The following is a 22271-nucleotide window of genomic DNA, read 5'->3' as shown; positions in this document are numbered from 1 at the left end:
TATGCATTTTTTATTTCACTTTCCAGTGTTTTTGTTCCTGGAGTATAAGAATACTGTTTTTTTTTTTTTTTTTTATATTAACCTTGTCTTATAAACTTTATAAATTTGTTTATTTGTTCTAGAAATTGTTTTTTAGATTTTCTAAAACTAAAATTTTATATGTAAGCCATCATATCTTCTTTAAATACAGCAGTGTTACTTCTTTCTATTCAATATTTATGCCTTTTGTTTATTTCTTTTGTCTTATCACAAGGTCCAAGACCTCCAGTAAAATTAAAGTGTTAGAAGTAGGCATCCTTGTATTTTTACTGATCTTAGCCGGAAACAGTTGTCTTTCATCGTCAGGTGTGATGGTAGAAATAGGTTTTATGTAGATTCCCTGTATCAGATTGAAGAAGTTACCTTTTACTCCTAGTTTGCTAAGAGTTTTTATGAATGGTTGTTGTATTTTTTTTTTTTTTTTTTTTTTTTTTTTTTTTTTTTTTTTTTTTTGAGACGGAGTCTCACTCTGTCACCCAGGCTGGAGTGCAGTGGCGTGATCTCGGCTCACTGCAAGCTCCGCCTCCCGGGTTCACGCCATTCTCCCGCCTCAGCCTCCGAGTAGCCAAGACTACAGGCGCCTGCCACCACGCCCGGCTAGTTTTTTGTATTTTTAGTAGAGACAGGGTTTCACCATGTTAGCCAGGATGGTCTCGGTCTCCTGACCTCGTGATCCACCCGCCTCGGCCTCCCAAAGTGCTGGGATTACAGGCTTGAGCCACCGCGCCCGTGTTATATGTAGAAATGATACTTGGTTTTTCTCCTTCATTCTGCTAATACACTGAACTACCCTGATTTTTCAAATGGTAAACTAATGTTGTATTTTGGAGACAGACCCTATTTGGCAATGGTTTATTATCCTTTTTCTCTATTGGATTCTTGGCTAATGTTTTTGTTAAGGGATTTTGCATCTGTATTCATAGATTCATAGTGAAATTGGCCTATAATTCCCCTTTTTGTCATTTTTGGGATCAAATTTGGTATTAATGTTATTCTGGCCTCATAAAACAAGATGAATAGTATTCCCACCTTCTCTGTTTTCTGACCAATTTTGTATAAATTGGTTTTATTTTTGCCTTGAGTGTTCTATAGAATTCACTAGTGAAGTTATCTAAGCCTGGAGTTTTCATTTTGGAAAGTATTTTGATAATCGATTCTGTTTCCTTAAGAGACATTAGAGAATGTAGATCTTCTCTTTCTTCTGTTGTCAATTTTGGTAAGTTGCTTCCCTTCCACCCCAGTTTACATATTATTTAAACTGACAAATCTGTTGGCATGAAGTTATTTGTAATATTCTCCTATTATCCTTTTAATTATGGTGTTAATCTATGGGGATAACCATTTTATTCTTGTGTTAGTGATTTGTGTTCTTCACATCTCCGTTTTTTTGGAATTTTTTTTTTTGGCTTATTTCTTTAGAGATTTTAATATCCATACCTAACCTTTTAGTCTACATATTGTTATTATTATATCATGTCACTTAACAATAATACAAATCTCTTTACCCCCTCCACACCCATTCTTCATGTTACAGTTGTCATATGAATTATATCTGCATTGAAGAGCCCACCAGACAGTGTTGTAATCTTGCTTTAAGTTGTCATATGTATCTTGAAGAATACACTCTTAGTGTAAACTTTTATGGTTTACTCAGATGTTTACCATTTCCAGTGCTCTTCATTCATTGCTTAAGATCTAAATTTCCCTCTGGTGTTTTTTTCCTTAAGGTAAAATAATTTTCTTTAGCAAATCTTGAAGTGCAGGCCTTCTGGTGACAACTTCTCTTATTTTTTCTTTATCTAAAATGTCTTATTTTTACCTTCATTCCTGAAGGATATTTTCACGGGTATAGAAGTCTCGGCTGACAGCTTTTTCCTTACTACATTCTAATAATGTGTTTCTATCTGTCTTCTGGCCCCCATAACATCTGATACAATAGCTACTCTCATTTGAATTGTTGGTGCTTCTGTATGAAGCATTGTTTTTCTCTGGACACTTAAATTTTTTTTTTTCTTTTATCTTTTGTTTTTAGCAGCTTGCTTTTGATGTGTCAAGGCATTATTTACTTGAAATTTATCCAGTTTGGATTTGGTCATCTTACTGAATCTGTAAATGTATATCATTCCCCAAATTTGGGAAGATTTGGTCATTTTTTATTTAAATATATATTCTGTTCTAATTTTTCTCTCTCTTATTTCTGGGTTACCAATTGTACATATTATTATTGTCCACAGGCCTACGAGTCTTTGTTCTTTCTCAATTTTTAAAAATACTCTGTGCTACTCAGTGTGAATAATTTCTCTTGATGTAACTTCAGTGTTACCAACCCTTTCCCTGTCATCTCCATTCAGCTGCTGAGCCTATCCAGTGAATTTTTTATTTCCAATATTATATTTTTCAGTTGTAAAATTTCCATTTGGTTCTTTTTATATTTTCTATTTCAATGCCAATAATTTGTGTTCTTAAAGTGGAAATCCTCTGAAAAGCAAAGTTTATTATTTCAGCAGTCTTTCAAAGCAAGATTAGAATTCAGGATTGCCAGTGGGAGAAGCTGTAGGGAAGACTCTCAAAAAATTTTAGGACCAAATGACCTAGCCCAAGACAAAAACAGACAATAGAAAGAGAACCACAGATAATCCTGATACTGGAGTTAGTAGACAAGGACTTCAAGATAACTGTGATTAATATGATCAAGATAATAGAGGCAAACGTGTAGAAAATGGATAACTCTGTTAATCCCACCCAATGAAATTTTTCAGTTTCATGCTTTATTTCTGTTTCAGAATTTCCATTTGATTTTTAAATATAGTCCACTTCTATGTGGAAATTCTTTATCTTATTTTCTCCATATTTTTCCTTAGTTTACATGTGCATTTTAAAAGAATGTTTATTCTCCACTTGTTGACTGTAGTATTCTAGCATGTCAGTTATACCAAGTTTGTTCAGAACTTGCTGTGTTTGTTGATTTTCTTGCCTATTTGTTCTGTTGGCATAAGGGCCTCCTTTGTTTTGGTAATGTTTTGTTTCATGATATTGGAGCTGGTTATACAAGTGCGTCTATTTTGGGAAAATTCATTGAGCTATGAATTTGTACACCTATAATTTGTGCACTTTCTTTATACATACATATATATATATATATATATATATTTTTTTTTTTTTTTTTTTTTTTTTTTTTTTGAGATGGAGTGTCACTCTGTCACCCAGGCTGGAGTGCAGTGGCATGAGCTCGGCTCACTGCAACCTCCACCTCCCAGGTTTCCTGCCTTAGCCTCCTGAATAGCTGGGATTACAGGTGTGCACCACCATGCCTGGCTAATTTTTTGTGTGTTTTTAGTAGAGATGGCATTTCTTCATGTTGCCTGGTCTGGTCTCAAACTCCTGACCTCAGATAACTCACCCATCTCAGCCTCCCAACGTGCTGGGATTACAGGCCTGAGCCATGGTGCCCGGCCTCTCTATGTATATTTTACTTAAACAAAGCATTTAAAAATATCCAAGACCATTTTCTTTTCTTTCAGTCTTTTTAAAGAAAGATATTATTTAGCCATTTACCAATCTGAAATTGAAGTGACCAAAGTAAGGGATATTTTACTAATGCGATTTAGGAAATACCATCTAGAAAATGAAGGGTCATTATTACATCGATATCAAACTCATTGTTTTAGCTTGACAGACCCCCAAGGGCCGAATTCTGTAGATATGAAAAGAGCACAAATCTGAAAGAACCCTGAATTCTTTAGACACTAACATTGGAAAAAACTACTTCTTTTAGGCATTTTTATGAACTTTATTTGAATCTCTAATGCTTAATTTCTCAGAAGAATTTTCTAAACCTACTTCAGTTGTACCTTTAATGCAAGATACTGTCTTAATAACAGGAACAATTAGAGAAAGAAAAGCAACAGAATGATGGAAGGCCCATGAGTGATAAAGTGTTTGAAAAGAAACGTAAGTAATTTTTCTATGTCTTCACCACTTAGTTACGTAATTAATGTTGCATCCTGGTATTCTGAAAGACCATGCTGAATTTTTTATTTGATATGGAAAATTGCTTTACTTTTTTTCATTTTTGAAAAGTCATTTTTGAAAATGGGCTGTTTAATGTGGTACAGATGTTAAGAATACATAAGTGAAAGGCAGGAACCAGAGTGGACATTCAGATCCTTCAAAAGGAAAGCTTCAAGTTTGATAACAACTGTAAGATTGTGAAACTGATCACTGAATAACAAAGATTGAAATGTGTAAATCTTGCCAAATAAGAATATTTGGAAAAGAAAGCTGCTTAGCTAGGGATAGTGATTCATATTGTCTGAATTGTCTTGTATATTTATGGAGATTAATAAGGACTTAGAGGAAATTATAGAACTTAAAGCAGAATTTATTTTAGGTAGAGACACTAAGACACCAACGCAAAGTCTGCCCAAGAACATCCCCATTTCTGTTCCTGGACCCTCTTCTGTCACCCCATCGACAAGTAAGAAATAACTTCTTTTATATCTTTTTATAATTTTTCTTCCTTTTATAAAAATTAATTGCTGGCAAAGTCACTCTATTAGATGAAATACAATAGGATAATATATCTCATTCTAAATCACTTTTCACCTTCTATCATTAGTTGTTTTGGTAGTTTTTAATTGCTAGTAAGGGTAAGAGATACTTCAGTGAGCTCAAATTAAAGAAAAAAAGGGCTAAAGCCATCTGTGTTTTACTGAAAATGATGGTAGTTGGGGAGGAAATGGGGGTTGAAGCAGCTGAGGATGAACTGAATACATTTTCCTTTTTTCTGCTTGTTACTCTAGGTAAAGAAATCAAGAAATCCAAATTGATTCGAAGCCAGTCTTTTAATAATCAAGCTTTTCATGCAAAATATGGCAACTTAGAGAAATGTGCTAGGTATGATCTGTCAGCTCTTCAATTTTTAACATAATTTTTATCTTTATTCACATCTTCATATATATGAGTTCACATTTTATAAAAATCAGAATAAATTTTGAGGTTTTTTTTAATAGGCCAATATTTTGTCAGTTTTCTTCTGTAGGAATTGTTATTTTTAAAAATAAGAGACCTCCAACAGTTTTCACAAAAATAGGTATTCTGGCATTCTAGGAAGAATACTGACATGATACTATTTAATAATATCATAGAATCCATATATTATTTCATGAGGGAGGTAGTAGTATGTCACATATTCCACTTAACTTTTAATAGGTATGAGTATGCTCCATTTGCTAAATGTGTATAGACATTGCTTTGCTACTAATATTGTTTCTGTCTATAAAGAAGCCATTGGCATGTTAATATGATAAAGTGATCACAGCAGAGTTATCCTGACAATAGATGAATGTCTGGTTTCCCCTTTAGCCTAGGAGACAAAATTACAAGCAGTTAAGATGAGGAGAGAATCAATAAAAATTAAATTACCATGATTTTTTATATGTGCTGACAAACAGCTGTATGTCAATTGACAAGCAAAGTAATTTTAAGGAAACAAATATCTTTAAAACTATTCCTTTGTCTATCAAGATAAATTACATGTTCCAGGACAAAATATTTTTCTTTTAAAGATAGCTTCTTATAGAATTTCAGCTGTGTTTCGGGGCATTATCAATAGATCCATCAAAAGTACCTGGCCAATAGAGATCTCAAGATAGAAAAAAGAGATTATAACTAAAGATAAGTTTTATTTCCAAGAAAATTTTACCCATCTTAGCTGCCTTGCTTGAACCTCAAAAGAAAAACTGTAATTCTGATGAAGCAAAAGTTTAAGGACATGCTTTTAAGTTATGGACAAAGTAAGTGTTGTGAGGCATGAATATTAAAAAAATGAGAAATGAAAGCAACAAATGTTTCGTAAGTAGAGGAAAGCATTAAAAAGAAGATTAAAACAGCACGAGTGTTAGATGACTGAGATTGTAAGAAAGTGTGTTTTTGTATTTTAAACTAAATCATGTTGTTTTCTAGTAAAAGTTCTACAGCAGGATATACACCTGTCTCAGGGTTAGGAAAGACTTCTGTGCTTTCACTAACTGGTAAGTAGCAATCTAAGTTCTTCAAAAAATTGCTAAATTTAACATAATATTATTTTCCTTAAATGACCTATTTATTTAGTACTAGATACAGTGTTTTCCTAAATTTATATCTTTATCAGATCCCTAAGAAATTAAATTTTTGTCTAGCAATTGAGAAAATATTTGACTAAACTATTTTGTCTTCACTGTTCAAGACTCAGTTTAATACTTTTAAAATAGAAAAAGAACAAAAGTGATAGGGTATGTTTTACCATACTGGGAAGGCTTACTGAGGCACAGACAAAAAGGTTTCACAGTAATTTTTAAGGAAGTTAGAAACAACAGGACTTCACTGTAAATCTAGATGAACAGCTAAACGTTTACAATATGATGTATTTGGAAGTTTGTGGCAGGGGTCAGCACATTTCCCTGAAGGGCCAGAGGGTAAACGTACAGGCTTTGTTGGCTAAATTGGTCTGTCACAGTTACTGAACTCTGCTGTTACTGAGTAAAAGCAGCCATAGACAGTACATAATGAATAGATGTGGCTGTATTCCAATAAAACTTTATCTACAAAAACAGGCAGTGGGCAAGATTTGACCCACAGACTGTAATTTGCTGGCCTCTGGTTTATATAACAGAGCATAGAATTGTACTATAAATAATGTAGACTATATTGTTAAAATTACTAGTGGCTAAATGTGTGTTTTTAACTTTATACTTTGGAAATATTTGTTGAAAATTTTACTACTGATCTATGGTAGCTTTTTTTAGTGTAAATAGTGAATCTGCTCAAAGATCTGAAATTTTTAACAGCTTAATTACATTTTCTTTTTAGGTTACATTTTGAGTATTCTGTCTTCTTTTTCTTTTTAATTCTTATTTTTTTGAGACGGAGTCTCGCTCTGTCGCTCAGACTGGAGTGCAGTGGCGAGATCTCGGCTCACCGCAAGCTCCGCCTCCCACATTCATGCCATTATCCTGCCTCAGCCTCCCAAGTAGCTGGGACTACAGGTGCCCACCATCACGCCTGGCTAATTTTTTTTGTACTTTTAGTAGAGATGGGGTTTCACCGTGTTAGCCAGGATGGTCTCGATCTCCTGACCTCGTGATCTGCCCGCCTCAGCCTCCCAAAGTGCTGGGATTACAGGCATGAGCCACTGCACCCGGCCTTCTTTTTAATTCTTATGGGGAATGTATATACTCATTGGCTGTTCTGTAAACTTTTTCATTTGCTGGAAGAGAAAATCTTTCTAGCATTAAAGCATTGGCAATTCACGTACAGTATATAGAATGGTTCTGCAAGGTAGACTATGATTATCACAAGAAATAATTTGATAACAACAGAAAGTTGATGAACTAAAATTTTCCCCATATCTTGGACTATAAATAATAAAACCATTGATTACTTTCAGCTCAGTAAAACTGTGAATTCTTTAGGAGGCACTAAGGAACATTCAGAGTTTAAGAACTTTATTTAAAATATGGAGTGCCTTTAAAAACTTAAGTGTACAAAACCGGTTGGAATTAACTTTGAGCTAATGGTGCAGATGATTATAGATGTTCATAAGGGGTTCTTCAGACTTGCGTGGATCTCACCTGTTCTCTTGGTACTTCTTCACTTAGCTGTAATGAGCATATTTATTCATGATCTTGTAACATTTTCTGTCAAGAAATTTCTTTGTCTAAATCATTAAGAATATTGATTCAGAAGTGGTTTTTAAAAGTTTTAATTAAGTGCATTAATTTATTTAGTTTTAACTTTGCTAGTTTTTAAGTGACTTTAAGAACCAAGAGAGTAGATGTGGTCCACAGATTCTAAAACTTACATCCAAAGTCTTAAGTTATGGGTTTTATGAGGTGTATTTGTCTCTTCTCATGCTGTTAATAAAGACATACCCAAGACTGGGTAATTCATAAAGGAAAGAGATTTAATTGACTCACAGTTCCACATGGCTGGGGAGGCCTCACAATCATGGCAGAAGGCAAAGGGAAAGCAAGACGTGTCTTACATGGCAGCAAGCAACAGGGTCTATCTAGGGGAACTGCCCTTTTATAAAACCACCGGATCTCGTGAGACTTATTCACTATCATGGGAATAATATGGGAAAAACCCACCCCCATGATTCAGTTACCTCCCACCGGGCCCCTCCCACAACATGTGGGGATTATTACAGTTCAAGGTGAGATTTGGGTAGGGACACAGAGCTAAACTATACTGTGAGAGTAAATATTTTATTAAAATATTTGAAAAATATTCTATCTTAATGTCTCAATATTATTTTCAGTTGAGGGAGAACTGTAGGTTTAATGAAATACCTCCTAGAGTTCTTGGTTAGAAAAAGGTGCTTATTATTGTTATTTATTACTTAAAATAGAAACTGAAAAAATTTACTATATAATAACACATCTATAAAGAGAAAATGGAAGCAGAACATCTTTTAACAAATGTTTCAGATATTTGCGTAGAGAAGAGATCTTATTTGTGGGACTCAAAACAGGTTTCAAGATGATTATGTCATTTGAGACGAACCTTAAGGTATGCTAGGATTTTGACAGGCAGAGATGTGTATAGAATAACATTCCATTCACAGTACCAGTCATAAATAAAAGATGATTGTTGATGTTTTCAGGGAGCAACAGCTGACTAGTTTGGCTGAAGTGTGGAGTGGGTATAATGGAGTGGTGTTAGATGAAACTGTAAGGAGGTCGGGCGCAGTGGCTCACACCTGTAATCCCAGCACTTTGGGAGGCCAAGGTGGGCAGATCATGAGGTCAGGAGATCAAGATCATCCTGGCTAACATGGTGAAACCTCATCTCTACTAAAAATACAAAAAAAAAAAAAAAAAAAATTAACTGGGCGTGGTGGCAGACGCCTGTAGTCCCAGCTACTCGGGAGGCTGAGGCAGGAGAATGGCATGAACCTGGGAGGTGGAGCTTGCAGAGAGCCGAGATTGCACCACTGCACTCGAGCCTGGGCGAGAGAGCAAGAGTCCATCTCAGAAAAAACAAAAACCGAAACAAAAAAAACCCCCAAAAACAAACAAACAAAAACTGTAAGGAAAGGTCAGAATCAGAACTTAGAATGCCAGGTTGGATACTTTTTACTTAACGCGACTCCACTGTTCATTGTGTGGGGACTTCTGCCTGTCTTCAGTTATACTACTCAAAACTGTTCGGGAAAGTCTGAGAAACTGTCACAGCCAAGGAGAGCTAAGGAGAACTAACAAGTAAATGTGATATAGTATCCTGGATGGGATCCTGAGACAGAAAAAGTTGTTATTAGATAAAATAACAACTACTATGGCTTTTAGTTAATAATGTATCAGCATTGGTTCATTAAATATGATAAATATTGCATACTTATGTAAGCTGTTAATAGAGGAAATTGGGTGAAGGGGATATATGAGAATTATTTATTCTGTTCTGTCAATTTTTCTGTAAATCAAAACTATTCTGAAAAAGACAGTTTATTTTAAAAAATAACATTTACAGTATCTTCAAAACCAGTGCTCAGGGACAAATTTAACAAAATGTGCTAGAGATACATAAAAAATTTAAAATACTGCTAAAAGAAGCTAAAGACCTAAGTAAATGGAGAAATATAACATGTTTATGGATTGAAAAACTTAATATTGTTCTAGTGGCAGTTTTTTTCTGAATTGATCCAGAGATTCAGTGAAATCCTAGTTAAAATTCTGGTAGTCTTTCTGCAGAAATTTATAAGCTGTTTCTAAAAATCTGTATTGAAATGCAAAAGGACCCCAATGTAGCCAAAATAGTTTTGAAAAAGAAAAAAGCTGGAGAACTTAAATATAAATTTGATTTCAACAATTACTATAAAATTCTGGTAATCGAGGCATTGTGTTCTATGTTGTCATACATAGTCAGTTGATTTTAACAAAGGCTTCAAGATAAATCAATAGTGATAGAATAATATTTTTTAAAATGGTGCCGGATGGACCAACTCCTTGAAAGACGCAATTCATCCAGGCACATTGGCTCACGCCTGTAATCCCATCAATTTGGGAGGCAGAGACAGGTGGATCACCTGAAGTCAGGAGTTCAAGACCAGCCCGACCAATATGGCGAAACCCCGTCTCTACTAAAAATACAAAAATCAGCTGGGTGTGGTGGCATGTGCCTATAGTCCCAGCTACTTGGGAGGCTGAGACAGGAGAATTGCTTGAACCTGGGAGGCGGAGGTTGCAGTGAGCCAAGATCGTGCCAGTGCACTCCAGCCTGGGAGACAGAGCAAGACTCCATCTCAAAAAAAAAAAAAAAAAAAAAAAAAAAAAAAAAAAAAAAAAAAAAGAGAGAGAGAGAGAGACACGATTCAAAACTCACAGAAGAAGAAATAGACCACAGGAAGGGGAACATCACACATTGGGGCCTATTGTGGGGAGGGGGGAGGGATAGCATTAGGAGATATACGTAATGTAAATAATGAGTTAATGGGTGCAGCACACCAACATGGCACATGTGTACATATGTAACAAACCTGCATGTTGGGCACATGTACCCTAGAACGTAAAGTATAATAATAAAAAAAAGAATAGACAATCTGAATAGGCTTATATCTATTAAAGAAATTGAATCAGTAATTAGTAATCTTCCAAAACAGAAAGCATCTAGCCCAGATGGGTTCACTGATAAATTCTATCAAATATTTAAGAAATAAATTATACCAGTTATCTACAATCTCTTTCACAAGATAGAAGCAATGGGAATACACCCTAACTCATTCTGTGAGGTCAGCATTACCCTACTACCAAAATCAAAGTCATTCCAAGAAAAGAATAATACATACCAACATCTCTCATGACCACAAATGCAAAAATCGTCAAAAAATATTAGCAACTCAAATCCAACAATATATAAAAAGAATTATACACCAAAACTGAGTAGGATTTATACCAGTTGTAGAAGACTAATTCACCATTTGAAGAACACTTAATGTAATATATCACACTAACAGGCCACGGAAGAAAAATCACGTGATCATAGTAATACATGAAGAAAAGACATTTGACCAAACCCAACACCTATTCATGATAAAAACCGTAAGTAAGCTAGGAATAGAGAACTTCCTCAACTTGATAAGGAAAATCTACAAAAAACCTGCAGATAACATCACAGTAGTGAGGAACTAGAAGCATTCCCCCTAAGATCAGGAACAAGACAATGATGTCCTCCCGTCACCATTCCTTTTTACCATCATACCGGAAGTTCTAGAAAAGGAAAGAAAAGATATACTGATTTTGGAAGGAAGAACTCAAATTGTCTTTGGTCACAGATAACACGATCATCTATGTAGAAAATACACAAGAATTGACAAAAACACTTCTGGAACTAAGAAGTGATTATGGTGAAGATGCAGAATATAAGGTTAATATTCTGTAAGGTTAATGTGCAAAGTTCAATATGTCCTGTATTCCAGCATTGAACAAGTAGGAATTTAAAATTAAAAGCAAAACACCATTTACTATTAGCACTCAGAAAAATGAAATAGGCATAATTCTAACAAAATACGTACGAGATCTATATAAGGAAAACTACAAAACTCTGATAGGAGAAATCAAAGAACTAAATAAAGAAGGAGATATCTCATGTTTATTGCTAGAAAGACTCAATATTGTCAAGATGTCAGTTCTTCCCAACTTGATCTATAAACTAAATGCAGTCTCAGTCAAAATCCCAACGAGTTATTTGGTAGATATCAACAAACTGATTCCAAAGTTTACCTAGAGAAGAAAAGTCCCAGAATAGCCAACATAATAATGACAAAGAACAAAGCTGGAAGATTGACACCACCTGACTTCAGGACTTACTATAAAGCTACAGCAATCAAGACAGTGTGGTATTGGCAAAAGAATAGTCAAACAGATTGAAGAAACAGAATAGGGAGCCCAGAAATAGACCCATGTAAGTATAGTCACATGATCATTAACAAAGGAACAAGGCCAATACAATGGAGAAAAGATAGTCTTTTCAAACAAATGCAGCTGGAACAATAAGACACCCACATGCAAAAAAAAAAAAAAAAAAAAAAAAAAAAAAATATATATATATATATATATCTTTTACACCCTTCACAAAAATTTATTCAAACATGAATCGCTGTTCTAAATGTAAAATGCAAAACTATAAAATTCCTAGAAGATAACATAGGAGAAAATCTAGATGACCTTGCTTATAGTAATGATATTTTAGATACCATGTCAAAGGCACAATCTATGAAATAAAGAATAAGCTGAAATTCATTAAAATTAAAACTACTATTTGAAAAATACTGTCAAGAGAATGAGAAGGCAAGCCACTGACTGGGAGAAAATGTTTGCAAAACACATAATCTGATAAAGGACTTTTATCCAAAATATACAAAAAACTTGTAAAACTCGACAGTAGGAAAACTAACAACCTGATTAAAAAATGGGCAAAGACTTGAACAGATACCTCACTGAAGAAGATATGTCAATGGAAAATAAGCATATGCAAAGGTGTTCATCATATGTCATCAGGTTTGTGCAAATTAAAACAATGAAGTCCCATGACACACCTATTAGAATGGTCAAAATCCAAAATGCTGACAACAAATGCTGGTGAGGATGTGAAGCAACGGGAACTCTCATTCATTGCTGGTGGCAATACAAAATGGTACAGCCACTATGGAACATCAGTTTGGTAGTTTCTTACAAAACCAAACATACTCTTACCATATGATCTAGCAGTCGTGCTCCTTGGTTTTTATCCACAGGAGTTGAAAACTTACGTCCGCACAAAAATCTGAGCATGAGTGTTTATATCAGCTTTATTCATAATTGCCAAAATTTGGAAACAAACAAGTTGTTCTTCAGTAGGTAGATGAATAAACAAACTGTGGTACATCCAGACAGTGGAATATTATGCAGTGCTAAAATGAAATGAGCTATCAGGCCATGAAAAGACGTGAAGGAACTTTTAATACATACTACTAAGTGAAAGAAGCAAATTGAAAAGGTAGCATTCCAACTATGTGACATTCTGGAAAAGATAAAACTATGGAGACAGTAAAATGATAAGTAGTTGTCAGGGGTTTGGGGGAAGGAGAATTGAATAGATGGAGCACAGATAATTTTTAGGGCAGTGAAAACACTCTGTATGATACCAAAATGATAGAAACATGTCATTTATATATTGTCCAAATTCATAGCATGTATGCCATTAAGAGTGAACCCTAATGTGAACTATGGGCTTTGGGTGGTAATGATGTGTCAATGTGGGTTCATCAATGCAACAAATGTACCACTGGTGGGAGACATTGAAGTTGGGAGGCTGTGTATGACTGGGAAGATATGGGAGATCTCTGTACCTTCTGCTCAACTGTGCTGTAAACTTAAAACTGTTCTAAAAAATAAAGTCTACTTAAAAAGTGGTGCTGGAACCATTGGATATTCATATTAAAGAAACAAAAACCAAAACAAACCCTAAACCTTAATTCTTTGTTAAATTTGTATAAATTTAAGGCATACAAGTACAGTTTTATTACATGGATATACATGGATATATTACATAGTGGTAAAGTCTGGGCATTTAGTGTAACCTAATAGTGTACATTTTACCTATTAAGCAATTTCTCATCCATCACCCCTTCTGACACTCCCACCCTTCCTAGTCTCCAGTGACGAGTATTCTACATTCCGTGACCACATGTACACGTTACTTAGCTCCCACTTATAAGTGAAAACATGCAGTATCTGACTTTCCGTTCCTGTGAATCTCAAGTCTTATCACCATACACAAAATTATACTATACTCAAAATGTATTGTAAACCTAAACATAAAAGCGTCTATATTTTCTAAAGAAAATATAGCAGAAAGTCTTTGTGATTTTGGAATACACAAAAATTTATCTTGACCATAAAGCAAAAATATTAACATACTGGACTTAATCAAAATTAAAGCATCTGGGCTTTGAAGTAGAGCATTAAAAAATAAAAAGCAAGGCATAGATATGGAGGAAATATTCATAGAATATATACCAAAGAATTTGTATCCAGAATATACAAAGATGCCTTAACAAAAATTAGGCAACCAATTTTAAAATGGGAAAAAGGTTTGAACATGAACTTCACAAAAGATACACAAGTAAGTACATGAAAAGATGCTTAACATCCTAATCATTAGGGAAATGGAAATTTAAAAGCAGTAAGAAAAGCACCCAAGGAGGTGCCACTTCACACTTGCTAGAATGTCTGAAACTAGAAAGACTCACAATATCAAGTGTATGTGAGGATGTGGAGTAACTCTCCAGAATACTCATGTTCCTGGCAGAAATGTCAGGAAAGAAAAGAAATTCTGGACATCAATTTGGCAGTTTCTTGTGAAGTTAAATATGTATTTAGTATATGACCCAGCAGTTCCACTCCTATGCATTTACTGAGAAGAAACTAAAACATATGTCCACACACAGACTTGTACATGAGTGTTCATAGCAGCTTTATTTGTAATATATCAAAACTGGAAAAAATAGAAATGTCTATCAACAGATATTATGGGTAAACAAATTTTGACATATTCACACAATACCAGTCAGAAATAGGAATGAAGTATTGATACATAAAACATGAATGAATTTCAAAATTATGCTGAATGAAAGAAGCCAGACAGAAAAGAGTATATACTGTATGTTCATTTATATAAAATTCTAGACAATACAAACTATTTTATAGTTGACAGGAGTGGTTTGGAGAGGGCGGAGGAGGATCATGATGGGGTATGAGGGACTGTTTCATAGTGATAGACATGCTCACATCTTGATTGTGGTGATGACTTCATGGGGGTGTACATATGTCAAAACCTTAACTTCTTGCGGTTTGTTGTATGTAAATTTTACCCTCATAAAATTGACTTAAAAAGTGAAAAAGTCAGCTATCATTAACCTTTTCTTCTCTTTGGTTACCCTCTTTCTTAGTATATTTGATATATCTGACTTTATATGTATTACTTTCAGATGATTCATTCCGGACTCGTAATGCCAGTAGTGTTCCACCTTCCTTTTCTCCTAATACTCCCTTACCAAGTACTTCCCGTGGGACAGGTAACTCAGTTGATCCCAAGAGCAGTGGAAGTAAAGATACACAACCACGGAAGGCTACCTTGTAAGTAATCAAGTGATGTCAGACTGAGTGTATTATCCTACTCTTTTTCTCAACAGACTTTCCTTCCCACTTAAGTACTTTCCAAAGAATAGAAAATGTCTATAATGAGAAAATGTTATAAATTAAAGGGTATTACTGTCACATGTGACTCTGTTATGTTAGTTTATATAGAATAACTTACATTTGGCAAAGGCATTGTAACCTTAGGAAATCAACAGGAAACATTTAAATGGCTCCCACTAATATCTGAAATCTAATTTTTTTCTATGAAATGTTTACATTTAGGGAATTTGTCTCTAAGAAGGCATCCCTTTAAACACCTAGCTTAAGGATATGGTATTTAATCACCCAGTGTGCAGAAAGATGGGTACAGCTGATGTCACGTTAAGAAATAAGTGGCAGCATGGAACCCAGAATTGTGAGTTCAGTAAACTGGAGAGGTTTACAGACTATACTTATGTCTTGAAGTTGAAGTTATAAAGGGCCTCCATTTTCCTTTTCCCCCATGATTCCTTTTAATGTGCTATTTGTATCTTGTTTGATTTGTTGAAGTCTTTCTTTTAGCTTAAATATTTAAGAAAGGGGTACCATAAAAATCACCTTGATAAGAGACTGTATCAAGTTATAAATGATTCTGCCAGGATACCCAAACCATAGTTACAAGTTAGCTATTTCATATAGGACACCTGAACCTTCTGGTTGGAACAGACTTTTAACAATATTTAGATGTTCTTTTAAACATATTTTAGTGAATGCATGGGCATTTTTGAATAAAGTTTCTTAAATGCATTCTTTTGCAAAAACTCTGTGCTGGAGTCCCTTTTAGGATCTGATTTAGGCTGTTTTGCATTGCTATAAAGAAATACCTGGGCTGGGTAATTTATGAAGAAAAGAGGTTTAATTGGCTCATAGTTCTGCAGACTTCACAGGAAGCATAGCGGCATCTGCTTCTGGGGAAGCTTCAGGAGGCTTATTATCCTGCTAGATGGCGAAGCAGGAGCAGGCACATCACATGGTAAAAGTAGGAGCAGGAGAGAGAGAGAGTGGGGTTGGGGGAGGTGCCACACACTTTTAAATGATCAGATCTTGCGAGAACTCACTATCACAAAGAAAACACAAAGCCATGAGGGATCAGCCCCCATGATCCAAATACCTCCCACCAGGCCCCACCTCTAGCATTGTGGATTACAATTCAACATGAGATTTGGGCAGGGACAAACATCCAAACTATATGTATTCCAAAGTTTAATTGGTCGTTGGGTATATGCCCAACTTCATTCAAAATTTAGAAATAAGTTTAGAAACAAATTTATTGACTAGCGCTCACGGAAAGAGAACCAATGTACTATTACAAAAACATAATAGTAATAGAAAAAATGAACATTGATATTACAGGTTAGTGTCAATGCAGAGTGTACTTTTATTTACAGAGAATGCTCTTTAGCTATACAGTTATTGCTCCCATGATTATACTATGGAAGTTCCACTTAAAAGTCATGAAAGGTCCAGGTGCAGTGGCTCATGCCTGTAATCCCAACAATTTGGGAGGCCAAGGCAGGTGGATTATCTGAGGTCAGGAGTTTGAGACCAGCCTGGCCAACATGGTGAAACCCTGCCTCTACTAAAAAAATACAAAAATTAGCCAAGCGTGGTGTCGTGCTCCTGTAATCCCAGCTACTCAGGAGGCTGAGGCAGGAGAATCGCTTCAACTCGGGAGGCAGAGGTTGCGGTGAGCTGAGATCGCGCCACTGCACTCCGGCCTGGGCAACAAGAGTGAAACTCCGTCTCAAAAAAAAAAAAAAAAGTGATGAAAACAGAGGCAGGACACGGTAATGGTGTATAGAGAGCCTTGTGTGTCTTGTTCCCAGCAGCAGCTAAGTGGCTGTGCAAAGTTCAGCTCAGTGCACTGACCCTCACTGTGCATATCTGTCACATGACAGGGCCGCCTCATGGTTCCTCCTTCTTTAAGGTGCCTTCTAGCTCTGGCATCCTGAAATCCTCTTGTTATTTATTTATTTATTTTTTTGAGACAGAGTCTCGCTCTGTCACCCAGGCTGGAGTGCAGTGGTGCAATCTCAGCTCACTGCAAGCTCCGCCTCCTGGGTTTACGCCATTCTCCTGCCTCAGCCTCCCGAGTAGCTGGGACTACAGGCGCCCGCCACTTCGCCCGGCTAGTTTTTTTTTGTATTTTTTAGTAGAAACGGGGTTTCACCGTGTTAGCCAGGATGGTCTCGATTTCCTGACCTTGTGATCTGCTCGTCTCGGCCTCCCAAAGTGCTGGGATTATAGGCTTGAGGCACCGCGCCCGACCCTGAAATCCTCTTTATTACCCTAAACCCTCTTCCTCAGAAAAGATTGCCCTGAAATTCTTCTGTTGAAGAGCATATTTAGTAACATCAAAAGTAATGTATTCTCTTGTCCACTTATTATTTTTCTAAATGCCATAGGCATTTTTTACAGTAAAGACTGTTGAAACCCAGTATATTTATGCCAGTTCTCCTTTATTTCAGATTACTCTCTTTATCTGTTCTTTCATTGTTGAGCATGCTTTTCCTTTTCATAGACTGAATTTTTTCTTGTTCAACATACATAGTATGTAGTTATTTATATAATTTATATATGTATAAATGATTAAAAAGTGAATCTAGAAACAAACATTTTGATAACAAATCATATCAGGTTTAGTCTTTTCTGATTCTAAAGGAGGCATGTTGATATCCACAGTTGCTTTTTTAACTTGTGACTGGATATACAAGTTTGTAATTATATTTCCATCTGATGTGGCACTTATATGGATCTCTCTTGAGTGCACACTGCCACATGGCTGGATGGGTGATGATATCCACATTGGTCTTTCTTCTGTAAAATAGTATCCACTATTCAAAACAGGCCATATCCAAATGAAAATACATTCTTTTCATTTAAAATAAGCCTGTGAGGTGATTTTGGAAAGTATAAATTATCTCAATTTTTGCTTCTCAAATTCTATGCAATACATTCCTCAGCTTTTCAGTGTCATTGAGATGACACATTTGGTATTTAGGAATATTAGTGTCTTAAAGGAAGCACAGGTATGTATTATATCTTGTCTCTTAAGGCAGTTCATATATTTATGCCTGTGTCACTTCCATTATGGTTATACAAAATTTAAAATGTAGGAAAAGATGAATTAAATTGAATGCTATGTTATATATACACAGAATTTTTGGCAAGTAAAGATAATTCCAAGTAATCTTTAATGTGTAATTCATTTTTTCCATTAATCAGACTTCTCATGTATTAGATTTATTCAAAGTAGAGTATCTATATATTTTTAATTTACTTTGTACACATAATAACATTTTTCATATTTTTTTCTTTTTCTCCCTTTCTTATTCCCTCCTTCCCCACCCTCCCGCTCTTCCTTCATTTCTTTCTTCCCAAAGAAAATCCAGAAAATCCAATCCTTAAATCAACTGCTTGATGAAGGAGGCAAAACAAAGGCAGCAGAAGATAATGTGGTTGGTGCACAAAAGCTAAAGCAATGGTTGGGGCTTTGTTTTTAGGTTTTGGGGTCTTTTTTTGTTGTTGTTAATGAGTGGAAAGAGAGACATAATGACAGCTGATGTTAAACTTTCCATATTTCAAATTAGATTCCCTAGGAGGTATAATATATATTTCTTGAGTAATAATGTGGTTACAGAATTCCAGTGTTATAGTGAAGTGTAATGAAAAACATCTCTAGGTATGTGCTTTAACCACTGCTGTAAAAGAGACAAGTCTGCATTTATTTGTGCAGGAAACCAGCTATTTAATTGTTCTAAAGTTTTAGCATTTAAAAATCGTATGAAAGTCTACATCAGCTGAAATCGTCCTAGCTTCATAATCACTTGGAGGGGGACTTGGAAGGTAAGAAAGATACTGCATTTTCTCATGACTCTCCAAGCCCACTTGAAAAGTCACACTGAAAGGATGCAAATAGCCGTCTGCGATTTTGGCAGCCCTCCGGATTGTGGTGTCAATATGTTGTACCCGGACATTCCCAAATTTAAATTTGGCAATGAAAATTCCACAAAGATTTCTGATAACTTTGAGCTATAAATACCTTAAAAATAATAGATTGATGATTTTCTTTATTTCCTAGAGAATTTATTTTATAAATACTTTGTTTACATTTTAGATTGTATTTGTCCTTATTTAATTTAAAATGATGAATCTAGTCTGAATCAGCTGTTATTCCAAGCTATCATGCTTAAGCTATGTCAACAGCATTTATTTGTACTAATGCTAATATTTCCATCAAAATTTGCCTGTGGAATATATACAGTTCTTAATTTTAAACTGTCAGTTCTTGAGATATACTGTATGAAGCTATTGTCAGCTTCTCTATTTCAAAATGCAATCAGCATATAACTATATTGATATTAGAAAATATTTGTTTTTTAAAATGTATCGATGTATGATAAAGATGATCTAATTTGTGAATGCATATGTGTGTGTGGTTCCTTTTTATAATGTGAAATAATGAATAATGAATTTACTCAAAATAAAACATAGGTTAATGAGATACCTGTGTTTGTGAAAAAAGTTTTAAATACTCTCCTGCAGTTTTTATTCTATAATTAAAGAGTAAGATAGTTCAGTTTTAGGTAGTGAAAAAAAGAAATATACCAGTGTCAACTATAAGAGCATAGTTACTCAGTGTGAGACCTTTTCATGCCATTTGTTTTCCTTTTTCCATCCATATGGCTTCTTTTTTGGCTATTTTTAGTGATTCTTCGTAATATCCTTTGCCAAAGGACAACCAGGTAAATGGAATTGTTACTACTCGTTTTGTCAGTAGTTAAAATTCAGTAGGTATGAGAAATTTGACAGTACTGGTTAAAGTAATCAGTACACTCGCTGTGGATTTCATTTAACTGTTTTCATCATGTCTCCTACTAGCACCAATAATGTGGAACTGAATATATTAAGATCTGGAGAATTTGGTACAGAATGAGACATCAAAATTGCATCAGTTTTTTTTTGGTGCTTTGATTCATAGCATTCTATTAATTTAATAAAATGGAGAATTTCAATTTATTTGTTATAATAAATTTAGCAGAATTATAAGCTTTTACTTTCCCATGATGCAAATGGGAGAAGGGAAACTGATTTGACAGAGAAAAACTACTGCTTATAAAGTTCAGGAATGTAGGGCAGTCAATTGCAATCTTAGTCCTAGGTATTAAATTATCAAACCGTTAATCAAAATTACTTTTGGAAGTTTTTAACAGAACATGACATTTCCTAAAATCTTTGAAATATTTGTTAAAATTATATTTCCAAGGACAGATATGTAGAAACAGGATAAAAAGCAAATTAGTGACAGTTATGAATATCTACATGTATCTCCATTTATATCAAAAACAAGATGGATACTTTTGTGAAAACTCTCAGTTTAACAACTTATCAAATTAATCCTTTAAATGAGTTGTATGGCAAAGAAAAATCTCCCTCCATCTGTAGCTGTCGGGAAAAGGGACATCATCATCATTTTGTTAATTACTAAAACTTGCATTTTAAGAATAAGTCCAAGAATTTCACTAGTTAGCCTTACAGCTAACTGTAGAGCTCACTGTTACTGCAGAAATGGAGATAGGTCTATAAAGGATTTACCATATAGAGGTTAAATAAGGAGCACATGAAATTTTTCTTTATAACCTCATACACATTTAAAAAAATCATTTCTATTATTTGACTTCCTAAGCTTGAATATCTTAGTCTGGAGATGAGTCAGTTTTGCCATACAATTAGTGGATATATGAGAAATCTTTGAATTGAAATGAAACAGGCTCTTCAACTGGAGTAGAAGTTTACAATGAGGATAAAATGAATTAGATTAAGTCAGTAACCTGTTCTCAGTTGTTACAGCATGTATGTGTGAGAATGTGTGGTTGAGTGTGTCTGTGTAGGAACAATTTTTAAGACTCGACACTTGGCCAGGTGTGGTGTCTCACACCTGTAATCCCAGCTTTGGGAGGCTGAGGTGGGTGGATCACAAGGTCAGGAGATCAAGACAATCCTGGTTAACATGGTGAAACCCTGTCTCTACTTAAAATACAAAAAATTAGCCGGGTGTGGTGGTAGATGCCTGTAGTCCCAGCTACTTGGGAGGCTGAGGCAGGAGAATGGCATGAACCTGGGAGGCAGAGGTTGCAGTGAGCCGAGATCGTGCCATTGCACTCCAGCCTGGGCGACAGAGCAAGACTCCGTCTCAAAAACAAAACAAAACAAAAAAACTCAACACTTACATATAGTGAAGACTTGTACATTGTTAAGATTTTCCCCGCTCAGTTGGAAACCCCGAATTTGTGTGTGTGTGTATTTGTGTGAGGTAAATTACATTTTTTATTGGTCTGCATTTTTCTGTCATGCCTGTGTACTCGGGAAATCTGAAACTGAGTGTCTTAGGAACTTCTTAAAGCAAATATGGGGGAACATTAAAAAGTATATTTAAAACATAGAATAGGTCCATTTTCTACCTTAAAGAGTAGTGTGTTAAATACAATGATTATGCTGTTGTTGCTTTGCAGTGTATATGGTGGGAAGAGGGCAGGAGTTTGTTATCTGCATGCTGTATGAATCCTTCAATAATAATGTACCTTTTTATAACTGGGTTTGGCCATATTGATTTCACTGAGTATTGTGCTCTCACAGACTTAATTTTCCAGATTTCATCTCTTAAAAGTGGGAAATTTGACTGGATTCTACTTTATTCCTCTACTATTTTTCCACAAACAAATCTGACTAATTGAACACAAACAGGGTGACTTAAGAATGTCAGTTAGAGTTAGTCCTCTGTCTTTGGCCCTCCAGGGCCTAGAATTGCCTGTCCCTTCATAAGTGTCAATTAGTGCTGTTGGAATGAATACAGGAATGAATTTTATTTTATTAATATGCAGTCTAAGTACTGACTTTTCATCATTCCAAAACCTGGAATTCCAAAACCTGGAATGATGAAAAGACTGTATTTAGGCTGCATATTAATATTATTACCTATTCACATTACTCTGGATTATATTAAATAATCAATAAATGAATTTTAGATTTTTTTAAACA

The 22271-nt window shown here is 35.0% G+C and overlaps 2 protein-coding genes across 4 annotated transcripts in view; one reads left to right on the top strand and one right to left on the bottom strand.

Annotated features, from left to right (window-relative positions):
- Window positions 1–19659, top strand: part of PPP4R4 (protein phosphatase 4 regulatory subunit 4) — a 106932-nt gene extending 87273 nt beyond the window's left edge. For 2 of the 3 annotated variants that reach the window (XM_050799038.1, XM_050799040.1), the window contains 6 exons: window positions 3921–3990; window positions 4430–4516; window positions 4842–4935; window positions 6004–6071; window positions 15044–15191; window positions 18617–19659. In XM_050799038.1, the coding sequence (XP_050654995.1) occupies window positions 3921–3990; window positions 4430–4516; window positions 4842–4935; window positions 6004–6071; window positions 15044–15191; window positions 18617–18641 (492 nt within the window). In that variant the 3' untranslated portion in view covers window positions 18642–19659. The remainder of the gene's footprint in view (window positions 1–3920; window positions 3991–4429; window positions 4517–4841; window positions 4936–6003; window positions 6072–15043; window positions 15192–18616) is intronic. The other variant, XM_050799039.1, reaches the window with a different exon arrangement.
- The window catches only part of DDX24 (DEAD-box helicase 24), a 463245-nt gene that overhangs the window by 221918 nt on the left and 219056 nt on the right, over window positions 1–22271 (bottom strand). The window lies entirely within an intron of this gene.

The sequence above is a fragment of the Macaca thibetana genome, chromosome 7 (assembly GCF_024542745.1).
Source record: "Macaca thibetana thibetana isolate TM-01 chromosome 7, ASM2454274v1, whole genome shotgun sequence".
NCBI lineage: Eukaryota > Metazoa > Chordata > Mammalia > Primates > Cercopithecidae > Macaca > Macaca thibetana.
Note: the sequence above shows the minus strand (reverse complement) of the source record. Positions and strands in the feature narration are given on the sequence as shown.